The sequence below is a fragment of the Pseudoliparis swirei genome, chromosome 2, assembly GCF_029220125.1.
Source record: "Pseudoliparis swirei isolate HS2019 ecotype Mariana Trench chromosome 2, NWPU_hadal_v1, whole genome shotgun sequence".
NCBI classification, from domain to species: Eukaryota; Metazoa; Chordata; class Actinopteri; order Perciformes; family Liparidae; genus Pseudoliparis; species Pseudoliparis swirei.
Window position 1 is genome coordinate 22,764,862 of NC_079389.1, and position 20,753 is coordinate 22,785,614.

A 20,753-nucleotide genomic window follows, 5' to 3' on the forward strand; every position below is an offset into this window, starting at 1 on the left:
CTCTCCTCTCTTATCTCTCTTCTCTCCTCTCCCTCTCCTCCACTCTCTTCTCTCCTCCTCTCTCTCCTCCTCCTCTCTCTCTCTCTCTCTCTCTCTCTCTCTCTCTCTCTTCTCTCCTCTCTCTTCTCTCCTCTCTCTTCTCCTCTCTCTCTTCTCTCCTCTCTTCTCTCTCTCTCTCCTCCTCCCTCTCTTCTCTCCTCTCTCTCTCCTCCTCTCTCTCCTCTCTCTCTCCTCCTCTCTCTCTTCTCCTCTCCTCCTCTCTCTCCTCTCTCTCTCTCTCTCTCCTCTTCTCTCTCTTCTCTCCTCTCTCCAACCTCCTCTCTCTCTTCTCTCCTCTCCTCCCTCCACTCTCTTCTCTCCTCTCTCCTCCCTCCTCTCTCTCTTCTCTCCTCTCCTCTCTTCTCTCTCTTCTCTCCTCTCTCATCCCTCCTCTCTCCTCCTCTCTCTCTCTCTCTCTCTCTCTCTCTCTCTCTCTCCTCTCTCTCCTCTCTCTCTTCTCTCCTCTCTCTCTTCTCTCCTCTCTCTCTTCTTTCGTCCAAATGCATTTTAGGAATGTCAAATTCCTTCAAGATGGAGCCAGGAGATCGATGTCAGGGTCACAGCCCAGAGGACAGAGGACAGAGGAGATAGGAGACGAGGAGGCAGCTCTAAGAACACACCGAGTGTATTTCCCTCATTGTGAAACACAATGATATTATCTCGTCCTCCATCTCTGTGAATCATAACGGTTCTACTGCAGACACACAAATACACACATAGACTTCAACTGACTTTGACCTACTATGTAATATAATATAATATAATACAAAATAATATTATATAATATAATATAAAATATAAAATAATATGATATAATATTTGAACACATATACATGTGCATCATTTTATACAGTGTGCAACATACATATACATCTATTTAGTATTTTAGTATTAGTTTTTAGTATTGTTATTGTGTTTTATTTGTATCTTTTAAATATCTTTTATTTTATTCATCTTTTATTTTATTTTATTGTTTAATTTAAAAAAATGTAATGATCTAATGTGCACCCGCTGCTGTGATCCTGAAATGTCTGGACTGTGGGACTAATAAAGGAATATCTTATCTTATCTTATGCTGTGAGGCTCAATTGCAAAATATCGGATATAAAAGACAATTATTTGTCATTAAAATGTATTTTTAAAAGCGTAATATTGCTCAGCGTTGGTTACGGGGAGCCACGACTTATGTTAAGCACATTAAATATACAACTGTGTGATATTATACAATCATGGCCAGAACCATATAGTCACATGACGGTCACAGTGACCTCTGACCCCTGAGGTTAGAATCAGTACGAGTAGACTTTTGAGTTTGAAGAACATGTCCAGACGCCGCTGAGATTTAATGCTCACGAAAAAAATAATTAGACGGACGGAATGAAATATGACGCGCATGCTTTTTAAATTAGTTTAAAACAATTTGTATTGTAATTTTTTTAATTAATATTATTGATTTTTTTCAAAAGTTGTGAAATGCTGTATTTGAATATATTGAACATCATGAGTAACATAGGAGTGAAAATTGATGGTTTGTTACATGAGAAAATTAAATTCAAAATTTGCCAAAATGGCCGCTTTGACACTTGTTGTTTTTTATTCTACTCAAACCTCTCTAACTTTGTTCTGCTTCACTTTTTTCAAAGTCAAACTTTGCAGGGAGAATGTTCACATGTTAAAATGATTTGTGAGAGTTTTAAACCTTTCAACCGCCTCATTCCAAACATATCATCCTGGAAGTGCTTTTTTTCAATTCGGACCTGAGATTTTGATATTTTTTCTGTTACCCAGTAACATGAAGACTGATATGTACACATGTGGAAAAAAGAACAACATTTAAAAAAGGTAAAAAGGTCAAAATGATTAAAGTCGCCCCCTAGTGGTTGCAGAGATACAGACACTCGGAGCAGAGGCCTAAAACCAGCCTGTTACCAACAGGTTAAGCTCAACGCAGCTTCTGCTCGATTTTTAACCTCAAGTCTTCGTCGGTCAACTCACCGCCGGTGACCTCCGATCTGGCGGCGGCCGCGCCGCGGAGGCTCAGCTGCAGCCGGCTGCCATTGATGTGCAGCCGCAGCCGGCGAGGCTCCGGCTGCAGCTGCACGGAGAGCAGCAGGGCATCCGGGTTCCACGTCCGGAACTGGAAGCGCACGGCGAAGCTCTTCCCCGCCGCCGCAGGCCCCGCCCCCGCCGCCACCTCCGCCGCCGCCGGCAGCGACAGGAAGCTGCTGCTGGAGCTCAGGAAGGTGCAGGCCGCCAGCTGGGGCGGCGAGCAGGAGAAGGTCACGTTGCCCTGGAGGGAAGGAAACACACGGCGCCGCGTTGCGTCATCCGGGCGCTTTGATGTGGACAGATGGCCACGCCCCTCTAATGAAACGGCCGCTCGCCATCGGCTGTCAGCCCGCGTGGATTCATGGTAGTGAGGTGAATGTGAGAGGACGTTCACCCAGGAGACGCCGAGAGAGTCCCCGTGACACGGAGGTCTAAAACACTACGGCGTGAACAAAGAGCGGCTCTTCTTTCTGTCCACCATCTTATCTCAAGTAACAACAAACAACAAACAAATATAAATGACACAACGGCGTAACAACCAATAAACATAAATCATCATCATCATCAACTATAACTATTTATATAACTATTCATATCATTCTCACCATTTTATTTTCAATTCATCCAGGCTAGTTGTCAAATGCCCCTCCCCCCCTCTCTCTCTCTCCCTCCGTCTCTCTCTCCCTGCCTCCCCCTCTTTCCCTCTCTTTCTCACTCCCTCCCTCTCTCGCCATCCCTCTCCCTCTCCCCCCTCTCTCTCAACCCTTTCCCCCCTCTCTCTCCCTCTCTCCCCCTTCTCTCTCCATCCCTCTCCCTCCCTCTCTCTCTCTCCCTCTCTCTCTCCCTCTCTCCTCCTCCCTCCCTCTCTCACATCGGTAATCTGAAGTATCATCGACAACCGAACCTAAAAAGAAAAAGGCGCCAACAGAACCGTCAAAAACCGTTTAAATCATAAAGAATGAAATATGGAAAGACAAGAAGAGATGAACACAAACAAAACACGAGGAGGAAAGTACAAGACAAGCGAAGGGAATGAAATAACAACAGAACCACCAGTGGAGTAGAGAGGAGACGCTGTGATGTGTGAGAGTTCCCATCAAAGGAGCCGAGCCGTGGATTTGTCTCTGAAGGACTGACAGAATCTTTCCTCTGCAGAGCGATATCTCTCTCTCTGTCCAGAGAGGAGATCTCTCTCTGTCTGTCCGGAGAGGAGATCTCTCTCTCTCTCTCTCTGTCCGGAGAGGAGATCTCTCTCTCTCTGTCCGGAGAGGAGATCTCTCTTTCTGTCCGGAGAGGAGATCTCTCTTTCTCTCTGTCCGGAGAGGAGATCTCTCTCTCTCTCTCTGTCCGGAGAGGAGATCTATCTCTCTGTCTGTCCGGAGAGGAGATCTCTCTCTCTGTCTGTCCGGAGAGGAGATCTCTCTCTCTCTCTCTCTGTCCGGAGAGGAGATCTATCTCTCTCTCGGTCCGGAGAGGAGATCTCTCTCTCTCTCCGGAGAGGAGATCTCTCTTTCTGTCCGGAGAGGAGATCTCTCTCTCTGTCCGGAGAGGAGATCTCTCTCTCTCTCTCTCTCTCTGTCCGGAGAGGAGATCTCTCTCTCTGTCCGGAGAGGAGATCTCCTGGAGAGATCTCCTTCTGATCGCCTCCAGAAGCAGAAGTAGAATAACGAGCGGCTCGGTGGTCTGAACCCGACGTCCTCGTGCTAAGCTACGATAGCGGGGATGTTAGAGCTACCGATGTTCTTATCAAACTCTGAGCCAACAAGCGGTCTTCCTCGAGCTGTCGATCCATCTTCATGCAGCCAGTCAACGTGTTGACTTCATTCCCCTCATCGTAAAGCTCTCTACCTGGAAACTAAAGAGTTAAATAAGAGGTAAACGGCAGCCAAAAATGAGCATAAATTAGCTATTTGCTCCAAACCAACATGGCCGAACCTCCGAGATAAAACTCTATTTTAAAAAGCGTTAAATTGTCGGTTGCGGTGTAATCCGGAGGTCGTGTCGGGTGCGTCCGAACCCCGTGTAACGGTGTCTGCCGAGGTCCCGTTAGATGACGCGGTGCCTTCAGGGCCGCGCGCGGCAATCACGGCTCTTTGACTCTGGATGGTGATTCTCCCCCATCGACCTCGGGGGAGACGGTCCCATCGAGATCCCATTACGGCCGCCGCCGCCGCCGCTCTGTTGTCGGCGGCGGACCTTTTTCTTAAACGCGGCAATCAAACCTTTTTAAAGGCGGGCGCCGTCTCAGATGAGACGCGGCGTTCGGATGTCTGATTTCTGTAGTGGCGGTCGGGGGGGAAGGAAGGAGGGGTCGACTCTTCAAATGGATCCATTCGCACACTTGGACTCAACGATGTCGTAGTTAGGATCACATTGGATGTCGTGATAGTTTTTTTCTCTCCAGTTTTCTCTGACCAGAAGGCGTAAAGAGAAGAACGTGGCGCTGAAACGGCGAGCGGAAAACCGTCCGCCGCCATTTCAGTCCAGACGGAAACATCTGCGTGACCGTTTCCACGATACCCAGAGGATGTAACCTCGAGACTCTCCTCTGACCTTGAGGTTACAATCTGAACAGATCGTGTGTACGTCAACACGCACTCCGTTATTATACACTTTTTGATCTACTAATTTATTAACAATCGCTTATAGTTTTTAGCCAAAACAACATTTTACAGAGATTACATCTCAACACACCACGATAACGTGACAATGTACCGACATTTGTCATGCGTGGATACCTTGAACGCATCACAATCTAACGCCGTGCAACCTTGTACGTTAGCCGTTGGGCGGGTCTGTGGCTGCTAACGGCTAACGGCTAACTAGCTCTGCTCCTGCAATGCGGCTTGGGAATGTTCAACGTTCAAAATAATAATATTATCTGAGATGTCTTAACAATTATCCCGAATTATTCTTGAGCCAACTTTTACTTTTGTCATCCTATTTAAATGCTTCGTTCTTTAAATTTGAATAAGAAATAGATACCAAAGTATCGGTTGTCTTTTGGATGCATTGCTTTGACTATTATGTTCCCATATATATACATACAATTTGACCTCTGCATTGACCCCTCCTCAGTGCCCGAGGATGTGCAGGAGACAAGGAACCAACCCTCAGCCTGGAGGTCGAATGCTTCTGAAATAATCTACATTTAACCAACAGCTCACGAGCTGCATTTGAAAGCCTCCCGCACACCGTCACACTTCTTTATCTCACGCTGAACGTCTTCACATCTTCACATCTTCATATCTTTACATCAATCACAGCGATGACCTCTTGAGGAAATGGAACACGAGCAGCTGTCATAACGGGGACGTGTGAGGAGATATATTCATGCCTTCAATCTGTCGCTGGGCCTCAACCTTTTGCAGAGACTCCAGCGCTTTACAGCTAAACCATAGAATTACACTGAATATGCAATATATATGTAAATGAGCATACATTGTATACATGTGTGCTTGTGTGCACTTTGTTTCTTTTAGCCATCCCACCCTCTCTTTATATATCATTAAATTAGTTCCCATCGCGACAAAGTAGAGAAGATACCTTTCAGATGGAAAAGAGTCTCTTCACATCTCGGAGCCTTTGAAAGCAGTACTTGTATTTCCTGAAGGGGAAGCACTAAAGATGGCCTCCACCTGGATCTATATGGGAAAACTGAAGAGCGCTCCTATTGCTCAGCAACAGAGCGGACCACCAGTAGGTTCCTCATGTTGGACGACCAAATAAGGTCATCTAGAAACAAGGTGGTAATTATAATAATGGTACATTTCATCGCACTGCGTTCCTCTGACAGCTGTCATTGTGACGTTCCTGCTCAGTTTCACGGGGGTGAAACAATTAAACTATACTCTGTCGACAGATTGTCGGTCGAGTCTATACAACCTTTACAGAGTCTATACAACCTTTTCAGAGCATATACAATTTTTGCAGAGTCTATACAACCTTTGTAGAGCATATACAACCTTTGTAGAGTCTATACAACCTTTATAGAGTCTATACAACCTTTGCAGAGGCTATACAACCTGTATAGAGTATATACAACCTTTATAGAGCCTATACAACCTTTATAGAGTCTATACAACCTTTGCAGAGTCTATACAACCGCTGTAGAGCATATGCAATCTTTGCAGAGCATATACAACCTTTGTAGAGTCTATACAACCTTCATAGAGTCTATACAACATTTATAGAGTCTATACAACCTTTGTAGAGCCTATACAACCTTTATAGAGCCTATACAACCTTTGCAGAGTCTATACAACCTTTGCAGAGACTATACAACCTTTGTAGAGCCTATACAACCTTTATAGAGTCTATACAACCTTTGTAGAGCCTATACAACCTTTATAGAGCATATACAACCTTTGCAGAGCATATACAACCTTTGTAGAGTCTATACAACTTTGCAGAGACTATACAACCTTTGTAGAGCCTATACAACCTTTATAGAGCCTATACAACCTTTATAGAGCCTATACAACCTTTTTAGAGTCTATACAACCTTTGCAGAGACTATACAACCTTTATAGAGCCTATACAACCTTTGCAGAGCCTATAAAACCTTTATAGAGCCTATACAACCTTTTTAGAGTCTATACAACCTTTGTAGAGCCTATACAACCTTTATAGAGTCTATACAATCTTTGTAGAGCCTATACAACCTTTATAGAGCCTATACAACCTTTGCAGAGCATATACAACCTTTGTAGAGTCTATACAACCTTTGCAGAGACTATACAACCTTTGTAGAGCCTATACAACCTTTGTAGAGTTTATACAACCTTTATAGAGCCTATACAACCTTTTTAGAGTCTATACAACCTTTGCAGAGACTATACAACCTTTATAGAGCCTATACAACCTTTGCAAAGCATATAAAACCTTTATAGAGCCTATACAACCTTTTTAGAGTCTATACAACCTTTTTAGAGTCTATACAACCTTTGTAGAGCATATAAAACCTTTATAGAGCCTATACAACCTTTTTAGAGTCTATACAACCTTTGTAGAGCCTATATAACCTTTACAGAGTCTATACAACCTTTGCAGAGCATATACAACCTTTGCAGAGGCTATACAACCTTTGCAGAGTCTATACAACCTTTCTAGAGTATATACAACCTTTGTAGAGGCTATACAACCTTTGTAGAGTCTATACAACCTTTGTAGAGTATATACAACCTTTGTAGAGTCTATACAACCTTTGTAGAGTATATACAACCTTTGTAGAGTCTATACACCCTTTACAGAGCCTATACAACCTTTTGTTAATTTCTTGTTTACCAAATAGTTGGCCCCTGAACTCACCACGCTGTGTATCTGTGGCTTGCGCCGCTTGGCCAGGTCGATGACGTTGATCCCGTTGTAATAGAGGTTCTCCATGCAGCCGTGGAAGTTCTTCCTCAGGAAGGTGCCGGGTTTACCGGGCAGCGGGATGCCTCCGAAACTCAGCTGTGACGGGAAGGGGAACAGAGAGCGGGGAAGCCCATTGAGGTCACACAGTCCATGCTGTATTCATAACGGGGAAAAGTAGTGTTTACATAATGCCGTCACATTCTGATCTGGGTTTCTACCGTGTGATAAAACCACCGCGGACCCAACACACACACTCACACACCTCCTCAGCGGCTCGGCCGGTGATTCAGCGAGTGAGAAAACGACGCCCACACACAGCGCACTGCTCCGGGCTTTTCTACAGGGCCAAGATACACCTTAATGCCACGGCAGTTTGGGGGACATGACAATGCCCCCCCCCCTCGCCCCTATTTGGTCCATAGAGAAAAAGTTGTTTTACCGATTTTGGAGTGGAGGAACTTGGCTGGCCAGTTTAGAGTCTATACAACCTTTGTAGAGTCTATACAACCTTTACAGAGCGTATTCAACCTTTACAGAGTCTATACAAACTTTGTAGAGTCTATACAACCTTTGTCTGTACAGAGTCTATACAACCTTTGTCTGTACATATTCTATACAACCTTTGTAGAGTATATACAACCTTTGTAGATTATATACAACCTTTGTCTGTACAGAGTCTATACAACCTTTGTAGTCTATACAACCTTTACAGAGCATATACAACCTTTGTAGAGTTTATACAACCTTTACAGAGCCTATACAACCTTTGTAGAGTCTATACAACCTTTACAGAGCATATACAACCTTTGTAGAGTTTATACAACCTTTACAGAGCATATACAACCTTTATAGAGTCTATACAACCTTTGTAGAGTCTATACAACCTTTACAGAGTCTATACAACCTTTGTAGTCGATACAACATGTGTAGAGTCCATACAACCTTTGTAGAGTCTATACAACCTTTGTAGATTCTATACAACCGTTGTCTATACATAGTCTATACAACCTTTAGATAGATAGATAGATATATACTTTATTAATCCCCAAAGGGGAAATTTGTCGTAGCAGTAGCAGCACCAATAAACCAATCACACAAGAATAAAAAATAAAAAATAAAATAAAATATAAAAAACAGGGATGAAAGATATAGAAGCATACAAAGCAAAACATAAAATAATATATATATGTATATATACAACATATATGCATACACAATACACAATAATAATGACTGTGGCAGCTGTCCCCAATCTGGCCTCGGCTGCTGGCTGGTTGACAATCAGTCAGCTGCTCTGACTGATTGGCAATCAGTCAGCAGCCGATGCTGCCTGTATAAAAGGGCAGCAGAGCTGGAGGGAGGGGGAGGGAGCAGAGGCGCAGAGTGTGCGGTCTGCTGGTGCGTTGTTTGCTGACAAATAAATCATGGCTTCCAACCAAACCTCGTGGTTCCGGGCTGATCCTTGGGGCTGGGGGGGGAAACCCACGGGTAGTGGCCATGGAGCTGCTACACGCACACTCTGCGCCTCTGCTCCCTCCCCCTCCCTCCAGCTCTGCTGCCCTTTTATACAGGCAGCATCGGCTGCTGACTGATTGCCAATCAGTCAGAGCAGCTGACTGATTGTCAACCAGCCAGCAGCCGAGGCCAGATTGGGGACAGCTGCCACAATGACAAATTAAACAAATATAAAAACACCAAATATAGACAGTGTGCAAAATGCAAAGTGTGTGTATGTGTGTAGTGCAAATGAAATGTGTGTGTGTATGTGTGTAGTGTAAATAAATGAAATGTGTGAAGTGCAGATCAACATAGTGTGGATATGAAGTTATTATTGTAGTTATTGCACCACGGTCTGGCAAGAGGTGATCTGTTGTAGAGCCTCATAGCCGTCGGCAGGTTCTCCTGTATCTGTCCTTGTGGCAGCGTGAGGAGACGTCTGGAGAAAGTCCTCCTCTGTCCCTGTAGGAGGTGGTGGAGAGGGTGGTCCGGGTTGTCCAATATGGACTGCAGTTTCTTCAACGTCCTCCTCTCCACCACCTGTTCCAGGTGCTCCAGCTGGCAGCCGATGATGGAGCCAGCCTTCCTAACCAGTTTGTTGAGACGGCTGGTGTCACCGGCTCCGATGCTGCTCCCCCAGCAGACAATGGCAAAGTGCAGTACACTGGCCACACCCACTGGTAGAATAACTCCAGCATCTTGCTGCACACGTTGAAGGATCGAAGCTTCCTCAGGAAAAAGAGTCGACTCCTCCCCTTCTTGTACACAGCGTTGATGTTGGCCTTCCAGTTCAGTCGGCTGTCGATGGAGACGCCCATGTACTGGTCCTCCTCCACCAGGTACTGGTCCTCCTCCACCAGGTACTGGTCCTCCTCCACCATGTCCACGTCCACTCCCAGGACACTCAGAGGGGGAGGAGCTCTTCCTCCTGAAGTCCACCACCATCTCTCTGGTCTTGGCCACGTTCAGCCGCAGGTGGTTCTCATCGGCCCACTTTACAAAGTCACTCACCACTGCCCTGTACTCCTCCTCCCGTCCATCCCTAATACACCCGACCACTGCAGAGTCATCAGAGTACTTCTGCAGATGGCATGACTCCGTGTTGTACTGGAAGTCACTGGTGTACAGGGTGAAGAGGAAGGGAGACAGAACAGTTCCCTGTGGGGCTCCAGCATCACTGACCACCGTTCCAGACAGCACACGGCCATTCTGACAAACTGTGGTCTGCCTGTGAGGTAGTCAGTGATCCAGGAGATGGTGGACGCGTCCACACCGCCACCGCAGCTTCTCACTCAGCAGCAGTGGCTGGATGGTGTTAAATGCACTGGAGAAGTCAAAGAAAGTGACTCTCACAGAGACACCGGTTCCATCCAGGTGCGACTGAGCTCGTTGCAGCAGGTAGATGATGGCGTCGTCCACTCCCACATGAGGCTGGTAAGCAAATTGCAGAGGGTCCAGCGACGATTTCACCTGCGGCCGGAGGTGGGCCAAGACCAGCCTCTCCAGCACCTTCATCACATGGGAGGTGAGGGCGACCGGTCGGTAGTCGTTGAGGCCAGATGGTGCTGACTTCTTTGGGACAGGGACCAGGCACGACGTCTTCCACAGCACCGGGACTTCCCCCAGCCTCAGGCTGAGGTTGAAGAGGCGCTGCAGGACACCAGACAGCTGGGTGGCGCAGGTCTTTAGGACCCTGGGGCTGATGCCATCAGGACCTTCAGCTCTGCGCTGGAGTAGTTTCACCTGGTCAGTCGTCACAGAGAGAGCGGGGAGGGTGGAGGAGCCCATTGATGTTGAGGGCTCGGTGGATGTGCAGCTCAACAGGGGGGACAGAGGGGGAGGTGTTTGGGAGGTGTGATGTGTGGAGGAGACGGGGGGGGGGGGGGGGCTGTGAACTGAACCTGTTGAAGAAACAGTTCAGCTCGTTGGCCCTCTCCAGGGAGCCCCCTGGCTGTCTCCCTCCCACCTTGAAGCCAGTTATCTGCTTCATCCCAGACCACACCTCCTTTGAGTTGTTCAGCTGGAGTTTGGCCTCCAGCTTCCTCCTTGCCCTCCCTGAGCTTCACCTTCAGGTTGCGCTGGGCTCTCCTCAGCTCATCCCTGTCTCCAGACCTGAAAGCAGCTTTCTTCATGTTAAGAAGCGCCTTCAGGTCCCTGGTGATCCAGGGCTTGTTGTTGGGGAAGCAGCGCACAGTCCGTGATGGGATGGTGGTGTGTTCACAGAACTTGATGTATTCCGTGATGCAGTCGGTCATCCTGTTGATGTCCTCCCCATGCGGTCCACACAACACATCCCAGTCCGTTGACTCGAAGCAGTCCTGTAGAGCGTCGTTAGCCTCCAGAGACCACCTCCTCACAGTCCTGGTGGTCACAGCCTCTTCACCAGAGGAACATACCTGGGAGTCAGCCGGACCAGGTCATGATCAGACCTGCCGAGGGGGGGAAGGGCAGTGGCACTGTATGCATCCTTTGTATTAGCATACAGCAAGTCCAGAGTTGTATTGTTCCTTGTTGGGCAGTCTATATATTGATGGAAGGTTGGCAGAGCTTTATAGATTCTATACAACCTTTACAGAGTCTATACAACCTTTGTAGAGCCTATTCAACCTTTACAGAGTCTATACAACCTTTGTAGAGTCTATACAACCTTTATAGAGTCTATACAACCTTTACAGAGTCTATACAACCTTTGCAGTGTCCAGACAACCTTTGTAGATTATATACAACCTTTGTAGAGTCTATACAACTTTTATAGAGTCTATACAACCTTTACAGAGTCTATACAACCTTTGCAGTGTCCAGACAACCTTTGTAGATTATATACAACCTTTGTAGATTCTACACAACCTTTGTAGAGTCTATACAACCTTTGTAGAGTCTATACAACCTTTATAGATTCTATACAACCTTTACAGAGTCTATACAACCTTTGCAGTGTCCAGACAACCTTTGTAGAGTCTACACAACCTTTGTAGAGTCTATACAACCTTTATAGATTCTATACAACCTTTACAGATTCTATACAACCTTTGCAGTGTCCAGACAACCTTTGTAGATTCTACACAACCTTTGTAGAGTCTATACAACCTTTATAGATTCTATACAACCTTTCCAGAGTCTATACGACCTTTGCAGACCGTTCCTAGAAGGGCGAACGGAGGCCTTTACGGCAGCAGATTAGCAGCTATTTTGTTTAAATAGCTGATGAGTTTCCTCATTTATCAGGATTACACCCTCGGCGTTCCCATCCTCACACAACACTAATGCGGTTTAAAATAACCGTGGCAGAATTCATATTAGTCATTGACATAAATTATTTTTAAACAATGGGCTCTTTAGAACGAGGCATTAAAAAAACAAACAGCTGGCTTCTGATTTCCAGCTTGGTAACCGGCGGCTGACGTGGTCATATGTCATCAGCTCTAATCTCCCAGAAACAAAAGCACACGCTGGCCACGATCTGGAGACGACCAGATTTTAGTATCGGAAAACATCTTTGGTTTCCGTTTGTAGTCCCGGGTAGTATTGACCAATGGCGTCCCAGCTTTGGTTGAATGCAGGTGAAGAGGAAGACAAGCGCAACGCATTGACGGAGATGCAACCCGCCAGCTGTCTGAGGACCGCTGAGCGAGGTACGCTTTTAGAGCGGCTTGTAAACGAGCTGCTTGAGGAACATCCGCTGTCAACTGATCTCCAGTTGCCGATATGGGGCTTATCTCCAGTTGCCGATCTCCAGTTGCCAATATGGGGCTTATCTCCAGTTGCCGATCTCCAGTTGCCAATATGGGGCTTATCTCCAGTTGCCGATCTCCAGTTGCCAATATGGGGCTTATCTCCAGTTGCCGATCTCTAGTCGCCGATATGGGGCCAATCTCCAGTCACCAATATGGGGTTTATCACAAGTTGCCAATCTCCAGTTGCCAATATGGGCTTGTCTCCAGTTGCCGATCTCCATTCGCCGATATGGGGCCAATCTCCAGTCACCAATATGGGGTTTATCACAAGTTGCCAATCTCCAGTTGCCAATATGGGGCTTGTCTCCAGTTGCCGATCTCCAGTTGCCAATATGGGGCCAATCTCACACTCCCCGACTAAATCTAAGCAGTCCAGGAAAGAGTAGCGGCCAATCAGAGGCGGCTAGTGAGGGTCACGCCGTGGCAACAGCAGGATTGGTAGTTGCTCTGCCTCTCGGGAGACGTATCCATCGGCTCTGAGATTGAATCAGCCCCCTGGTTGGTGGAGAATAATCTCTGCAGGTTGATTCATTTAAAGAAGAGACCCCTGTAACAGAGCGTTAATCTGCTGGATGGCTGCATGCATTACAGACCTGGCTGCTCCACTGTGATTGTGTAATCACCAAGCAGGAAGTGGTTGAGTCAATTTATTGGTTTAATTTGCTGGAAGAGGGCATATCTCAAAATGTATTTGAAGTCTGGTTTTGAATGTATGAGATGTACTGGAATAACTGATAATACAATATAAAAATAACTCATCCGTGCAACGTCCCTCTCTTTTCTATCTCCCGTTACGTTGAGTACATGTTTACTGAGCGTCTCCACCGCCAACTCTGATTGGATGAATCCATCAGCGACTGAATCACCTGAAGGGGGATCTCACCTCGTAGTCCACCTCCAGAGAGTGCCCCTCCCCTTGGGTGTGGAAGTGCTGTGTGTGGGCGTCCACCGTGAGGTTGACCTGCTTGTTGAAGCGCTCCACGTGGACCGAGTGCCACTGCTGGTCGTCCAGCAGGCTGCCCACGGTGACGGCCACGCGGCCGCCGCTGGGCCGGGGCCGGCTGTCGTCTGCAGGAGCACAGAGGGAAACGTGAGAGGGCAGAACGGATAGATCAATGACGAGACATATATTATTTATTGATATAACTTATTTATAAATGTATATAAAGTCAAATAAAATAATAATTATGAAAAAGAATAGGTTTATATACATTCATAAGTCAAATAAAATAATTATTCATTAAAATAAAATATATCAATGATATATAAATATATATAAAATCAAATCAAATAATTATTTAATGAAATAAAATGTAGAAATAATATATATAAAGTGAAATAAAGTAATTATTAATTAAAATAAACTGTAAAAATGATATATAAATATATATAAAATAAAATGAATAATTATTGATTAAAATAAAATAGATAAATACATATAGTCAAATAAAATAATTTATAATTAAAATAAAATGTATGAATGATATATAAATATATGTAACGTATCATAAAATAATTATTAATTAAAATAAAATGTATAAATGATATATAAATATATATAAAATAAAATTAATTATTGATTAAAATAAAATAGATACATAATAGATAAATATATTTAAAGTAAAATAAAATAATTAATAATTAAAATAAAATGTATGAATGATATATAAATATAAATAACGTATCATAAAATAATTATTAATTTAAATAGAATGTATAAATTATATATAAATATATATAAAGTCAAATAAAATATTTTTGAATTAAAGTAAATTTATATACACTACCGTTCAAAAGTTTGGGGTCACTTAGAAATGTCCTTATTTTTCAAAGAAAAGCACTGTTTTTTCAATAAAGATAACATTAAATTAATCAAAAATACACTCTCTACATTGTTAATGTGGTAAATGACTATTCTAGGTGGAAACGTCTGGTTTCTAATGAAATATCTCCAGAGGTGTATAGAGGCCCATTTCCATCAACTCCAGTGTTCTAATGGTACATTGTGTTTGCTAATCGCCTTAGAAGACTAATATCTGATTAGAAAACCCTTGTGCAATTATGTTAGCACAGCTGAAAACAGTTATGCTGGTGATATAAGCAATACAACTGGCCTTCCTTTGAGCTTGAAGTTTGTAGAACAAAATTAATACTTCAAATATTAATCATTATTTCTAACCTTGTCAATGTCTTGACTATATTTTATATTCAATTTTCAATTCATTTGATAAATAAAAGTGAGTTTTCATGGAAGACACAAAATTGTCTGGGTGACCCCAAACTTTTGAACGGTAGTGTATATAAATATAAATTATATATAAAATAAAATATCTATTAATTAAAATAATATGATATATATATATATATATAAAAAATGGTATAAAAGTAGCTAGTTTAAAATAATTACCCGTACCTTTCTCGTAAAGAGAAATTATTTATCCACAATCGTCAACCACGTAAATAATAATACAATAAATCATATCTAAAATTCTATTCATCAAAATGTAAAGACGTACATCCGCAGCTCTTTGTATTATTATGAAAAACTGTTATTAGAACAGAGGTGGGCCCAACAGATGACCACCACCGCCATGCGGTGTCGGTCCTCTCAGCCCTGCCTGTGACACTAAAGGCTGATGATGATGCTGATGAAGATGAAGAAGAAGGGGAACTCCAGCTGACCTAGGTTGAGGTAGAGGTCCAGGGCCCCGCGGTGCAGCTCCAGGGTGACGTAGTCGCCCCGCTGCCCCTCCCCGTGCAGCAGGACCCCGTCGGCCTGGTGGCTCTTGAACCTCAGCGAGATCACGTCCTTCACCGTGGACATGGACTTCTGGTTGAAGCGGTACAGCAGCGAGCTGCGGCCGTCGAAGTCGGCCAGGTAGGACTCTGGGGTCAACGGGGTCACAGTGTGAACGTGAGAGCAGGAGTAACGCGCCGTGATGCGTGTCAGTAGAGTCTCTGTTCGGAGGCATCGGCGCCGCCGTGGTTTAAAGTAAAATAATACTATATATATTTAAACATTTACACGAAAGTAATGTGTACTTTCCTTAAAGCCAACAATGGCTACTTTAATAACATTATAAAAGTGCTTAAAATGTGTAAAATACAATAAACATTTTGCTACATTTGGTGTTTTCATGATATTTTCTTTTCCATTTCATTTAAAGCAAACATGAGCACTTCAAGTTACTTTTTAAACATTATAATGCATTAAAACTTTGATTATACAAATATTTAAATGTTTTATTATACCTTTAAAAACATATTCATTAAGTATTTATGAGACTTTGAGCTCATGAATTAATCTAACATGTTGTACATTGTGTTTAATGATATAAATCAATACGATATACACTATAAGTTTATCATGCATTATATAAACAGGACTAGTCTTTAAATGTGTTAACGATGCTGTGAAATGGACCTTAGTTGTGTCTGTAATCGATGTACTCAACAACAACAACAACAACAACAACAACAGGACACTTCATTTTCCTAATAATCTGTCAATCACGACCGTTTCATTTTGACTATAAACGGGTAATCACTGAATCACAGGAGGAGTGTGTGTGTGTGTGGTGTGTGTGTGTGTGTGTGTGTGTGTGGTGTGTGTGTGTGTGTGTGTGTGTGTGTGTGTGGTGTGTGTGTGTGTGTGTGTGTGTGTGTGTGTGGTGTGTGTGTGTGTGTGGTGTGTGTGTGTGTGTGTGGTGTGTGTGTGTGTGTGTGTGTGTGTGTGTGGTGTGTGTGTGTGTGTGTGTGTGGGGGTGTAATGATCGCGAGCTACAAGATGTCGTATCGGTCGTAGAGATTCTCTGATCGATATCCGCTCGTATCCCAGTTAAATTACATTTAATTTAAAACGTAACAACAACAACAAGTGGGGAGGAAGAGTGGGAGGGAGAGATGGAGGGAGGAAGGAAAGGAGGGCAGCACACATAACTTGTCATCAGGTGAGAATCTCTTTTCTCTCCTGTGTAGAATTTATTTGAGGTCCTGAAGAACAGACCTGAGATCAGGTGTGTGTGTGTGTGTGTGTGTGTGTGATCCTGCTTCACACACACACACACACACACACACACACACACACACACACACACACACACACACACCACACACACACACACCACACACACACACACACACACACACACACACACACACACACACACACACACACACACACACACACACACACACACACGGCGTGACCTTCCCTCAGTCCTGCTCCCTGCAGCACGTCGTCCATCATGATTCTGTGTTTCAGGTTCATGATGCAACATGTCGACTGACGGGGAACGAGGAGAACGAGGAGAACGAGGGGGGCGAGAGACATCCACACAGCATGGGGGAGGAGATCCACACAGCAGGGGGGGGGAGAGAGATCCACACAGCATGGGGGAGGGAGATCCACACAGCATGGGGGAGAGATCCACACAGCATGGGGGAGAGATCCACACAGCATGGGGGAGAGATCCACACAGCATGGGGGAGAGATCCACACAGCATGGGGGAGAGATCCACACAGCATGGGGGAGAGATCCACACAGCATGGGGGAGAGATCCACACAGCATGGGGGGGAGAGATCCACACAGCATGGGGGGGACAGAGATCCACACAGCATGGGGGAGAGAGATCCACACAGCATGGGGGGGGGGAGAGAGATCCACACAGCATGGGGGGAGAGAGATCCACACAGCATGGGGGGGGGAGAGAGATCCACACAGCATGGGGGGGAGAGAGATCCACACAGCATGGGGGGGGAGAGAGATCCACACATCAGGCACGTGCACAGATAGAGCCCTTGTGGTGCTCAAGCTCCTCCCCTTTTCCCTGGATGAGTAAAGTGCCCTTTTTGCTGGAGACACATTTTTTTATTCATCCATATTTAAGAATACAAGTTACTCTCTGTCATCAAGTCCCCCAAAATGTGTTTTAATATCCGACGGGGCATTTATTTGAGTTCTTGTGAGAATTTCGTCGAGACCCGCTCCGCGGCGCTCACGTGCCCCCCCCCCCCCCCCCGCCGCGCCCCTCCCTCCTCCTCCTCCACTTCCTCCTCCGCGCAGTGCTCCTCGCGCCACCGAACGGCTGCACCTCCTTCTCCTCTGACCCGCAGCACCAGACACACCTGACGTTGTTTGGTGATAAATTAACCACAACATTAAGCGCTGCTGAAAACATGACGTCACGACTGGTCCGACGGTTCCTAAAAAAATATACAAACAAAAACTCCTTGATTTCAAAGCCTCGTCCAGCTGTTTACTGACGTTAGTTATGTTTAGAGAATAGAGAGAGGGAGAGAGAGAGATAGAAGAGAGAGAGAGAGAAGAGAGAGAGGGAATTCAAGAGAAAAGAGGGAGAGAGAGAGAGGAGAGAGAAAAGAGAGAGAAGAGAGAGAAAAGAGAGAGAGAGAAGAGAGAGAGAGAATTCTTATTCCGTTCTATTCAACAGGGGCTAGTCTAGGATTTGCGTGGCCAGACTGAAAAAAAAATCACAAGGCCTCTCTTGTTCAGAGGGCCGGGCCAAATGTGGAGGCGGGCCGTATCCGGCCCTCGGGCCTTAGGCCACGTTTACACATAGCCGGGTATTTACAGAAACGAAGATTTCTGCCCCTCCGTTTAAAAAAATAACGTTGTACACACAAGGTCGTTTTCGAAAAAGTTTCTGTTTATATGAACCCGCATAAATACGCCCACGGGCGCCATCATAACTCTGCCAAACCTGTAGTCGGCAGTGTAACGAGAAGGATAAAGACATGCAAACCAATCAGAATTCTCAAGACTCGAGACCTCCGAGGAGTATCCTCATGTCAAGGAGGAAATAACTCGGGCGCACCTGACAACGAAAATGAAGGCAGTCAGAGGAAAGTAACACTGGACGTAGGAGCCAGTGTTGCGAGGTCCGCGGTTTTCCTGCGGAATTGGGCTACTTTTGAAGTGTTGCCGCGGGTTGAATTTGTTGTCCGCTGGTTCGGGTCGACCTATTTTGCATGCAAATTACATGAATATCTTTAAATAAAAATCCATATTTTAAATGAAATAATTTATTTATACACAAATCCTACCAAACTGACTCCAGATCAGCACGTACACACATGGACATTGGACACGTCCACAAACACACACTTTAAAAGCAGTGTATATGGTTTGGCACGGGCATATTTTGAGTTCTGATCTTGGGCTGGTTTTGTCACAGACCTGGCAACCCTGGTAGGAGCGGCCAAACTAACTGTAAACATCGGACGCTCACATGACGTGAAGCATTTTTAGTCGCATAATGTGACGTTTGACAACCTTAAAACTCCGTTTGACCGAGTTCACACGCAAACACAAAAACTGAGTTTTCAGAAATCTCCACTTTGGCCGGAGTTTTTAGAAATGATCGTTTTCCGTGATAAAACCTCCGTTTTTGTGTAAATGAAAGGCCAAAACGCATGAAAATATATGCGTTTTCCCATCGTGTAAACGGGGCCTTAGTTTGAGGGCCACTGCTCTTGGCTGTTGATGTCTATCAATATCGCTCATTTTGAAAATGACGTAAGAGGGCAATACGGATCCATGTCAGACCAGGAGGGCGATACGTGGCTGGCATGACGACCCATTAGCCAATCAGAACGCTTGTACTGTTGTTGCTATATAATAATGCATCTTTATTCATAAAGAAAATGTAAGCTAGCGGTCTGATGCTGCCCAGAGGAAACGCAGGTTGAGGACAGCTCCATCAGTGTATTGATGCTGACGCTTCAACTCTGTCAGAATTTTTTTTTGGCATTGGGTGCCCTTCTTTTTGGTTTGAGCACCTGCCCCCCAAAATGTCTGTGCACGTGCCTGCCACACAGCATGGGGGGGGGGGAGGGAGATCCACACAGCATGGGGGGAGGGGAGATCCACACAGCATGGGGGGGAGATCCACACAGCATGGGGGAGGAGAACCACACAGCATGGGGGAGAAAGAGATCCACACAGCATGGGGGAGAGGGGAGATCCACACAGCATGGGGGGAGGGGAGATCCACAGAGCATGGGGGGAGGAGATCCACACAGCATGGGGGAGAGAGATCCACACAGCATGGGGAGAGAGATCCACACAGCATGGGGAGGGAGATCCACACAGCATGGGGAGAGAGATCCACACAGCATGGGGGAGAGAGATCCACACAGCATGGGGGAGAGATCCACACAGCATGGGGGAGAGAGATCCACACAGCATGGGGGAGAGAGATCCACACAGCATGGGGGAGAGATCCACACAGCATGGGGGAGGAGATCCACACAGCATGGGGGAGAGAATCCACACAGCATGGGGGAGAGAGATCCACACAGCATGGGGGAGAGATCCACACAGCATGGGGAGAGGGAGATCCACACAGCATGGGGGAGAGAGATCCACACAGCATGGGGAGAGGAGATCCACACAGCATGGGGGAGAGAGATCCACACAGCATGGGGAGAGAGATCCACACAGCATGGGGAGAGAGATCCACACAGCATGGGGAGAGAGATCCACACAGCATGGGGGAGAGAGATCCACACAGCATGGGGAGGAGATCCACACAGCATGGGGAGAGAGATCCACACAGCATGGGGAGAGAGATCCACACAGCATGGGGAGAGAGATCCACACAGCATGGGGGAGGAGATCCACACAGCATGGGGAGAGAGATCCACACAGCATGGGGGAGGGAGATCCACACAGCATGGGGGAGAGAGAGATCCACACAGCATGGGGGGGGGAGAGGTCCACACAGCATGGGGCGAGAGACATCCACACAGCATGGGGGAGGAGATCCACACAGCATGGGGGAGAGAGATCCACACAACATGGGGAGAGAGATCCACACAGCATGGGGGAGAGGAGATCCACACAGCATGGGGAGAGAGATCCACACAGCATGGGGGAGGAGATCCACACAGCAGGGGGGGGGGAGAGATCCACACAGCATGGGGCGAGAGACATCCACACAGCATGGGGGGAGGGGAGATCCACACAGCATGGGGGAGAGATCCACACAGCATGGGGAGAGAGATCCACACAGCATGGGGGAGAGATCCACACAGCATGGGGGAGAGAGATCCA

At 45.8% G+C, this 20,753-nt stretch overlaps 1 protein-coding gene across 2 annotated transcripts in view; it reads right to left on the bottom strand.

Moving 5' to 3' along the window:
• The window catches only part of cntnap5a (contactin associated protein family member 5a), a 110,610-nt gene that overhangs the window by 50,866 nt on the left and 38,991 nt on the right, over positions 1-20,753 (bottom strand). For both annotated transcript variants that reach the window (XR_008833159.1, XM_056426110.1), the window contains exons 5-8: positions 15,360-15,563; positions 13,561-13,745; positions 7,399-7,542; positions 2,035-2,329 (exon numbers count right to left, since the gene is read on the bottom strand). Coding sequence is in view for 1 of the 2 variants with exons in the window: in XM_056426110.1 (XP_056282085.1) it covers positions 2,035-2,329; positions 7,399-7,542; positions 13,561-13,745; positions 15,360-15,563 (828 nt within the window). In the remaining variant the exon portion in view is untranslated. The remainder of the gene's footprint in view (positions 1-2,034; positions 2,330-7,398; positions 7,543-13,560; positions 13,746-15,359; positions 15,564-20,753) is intronic.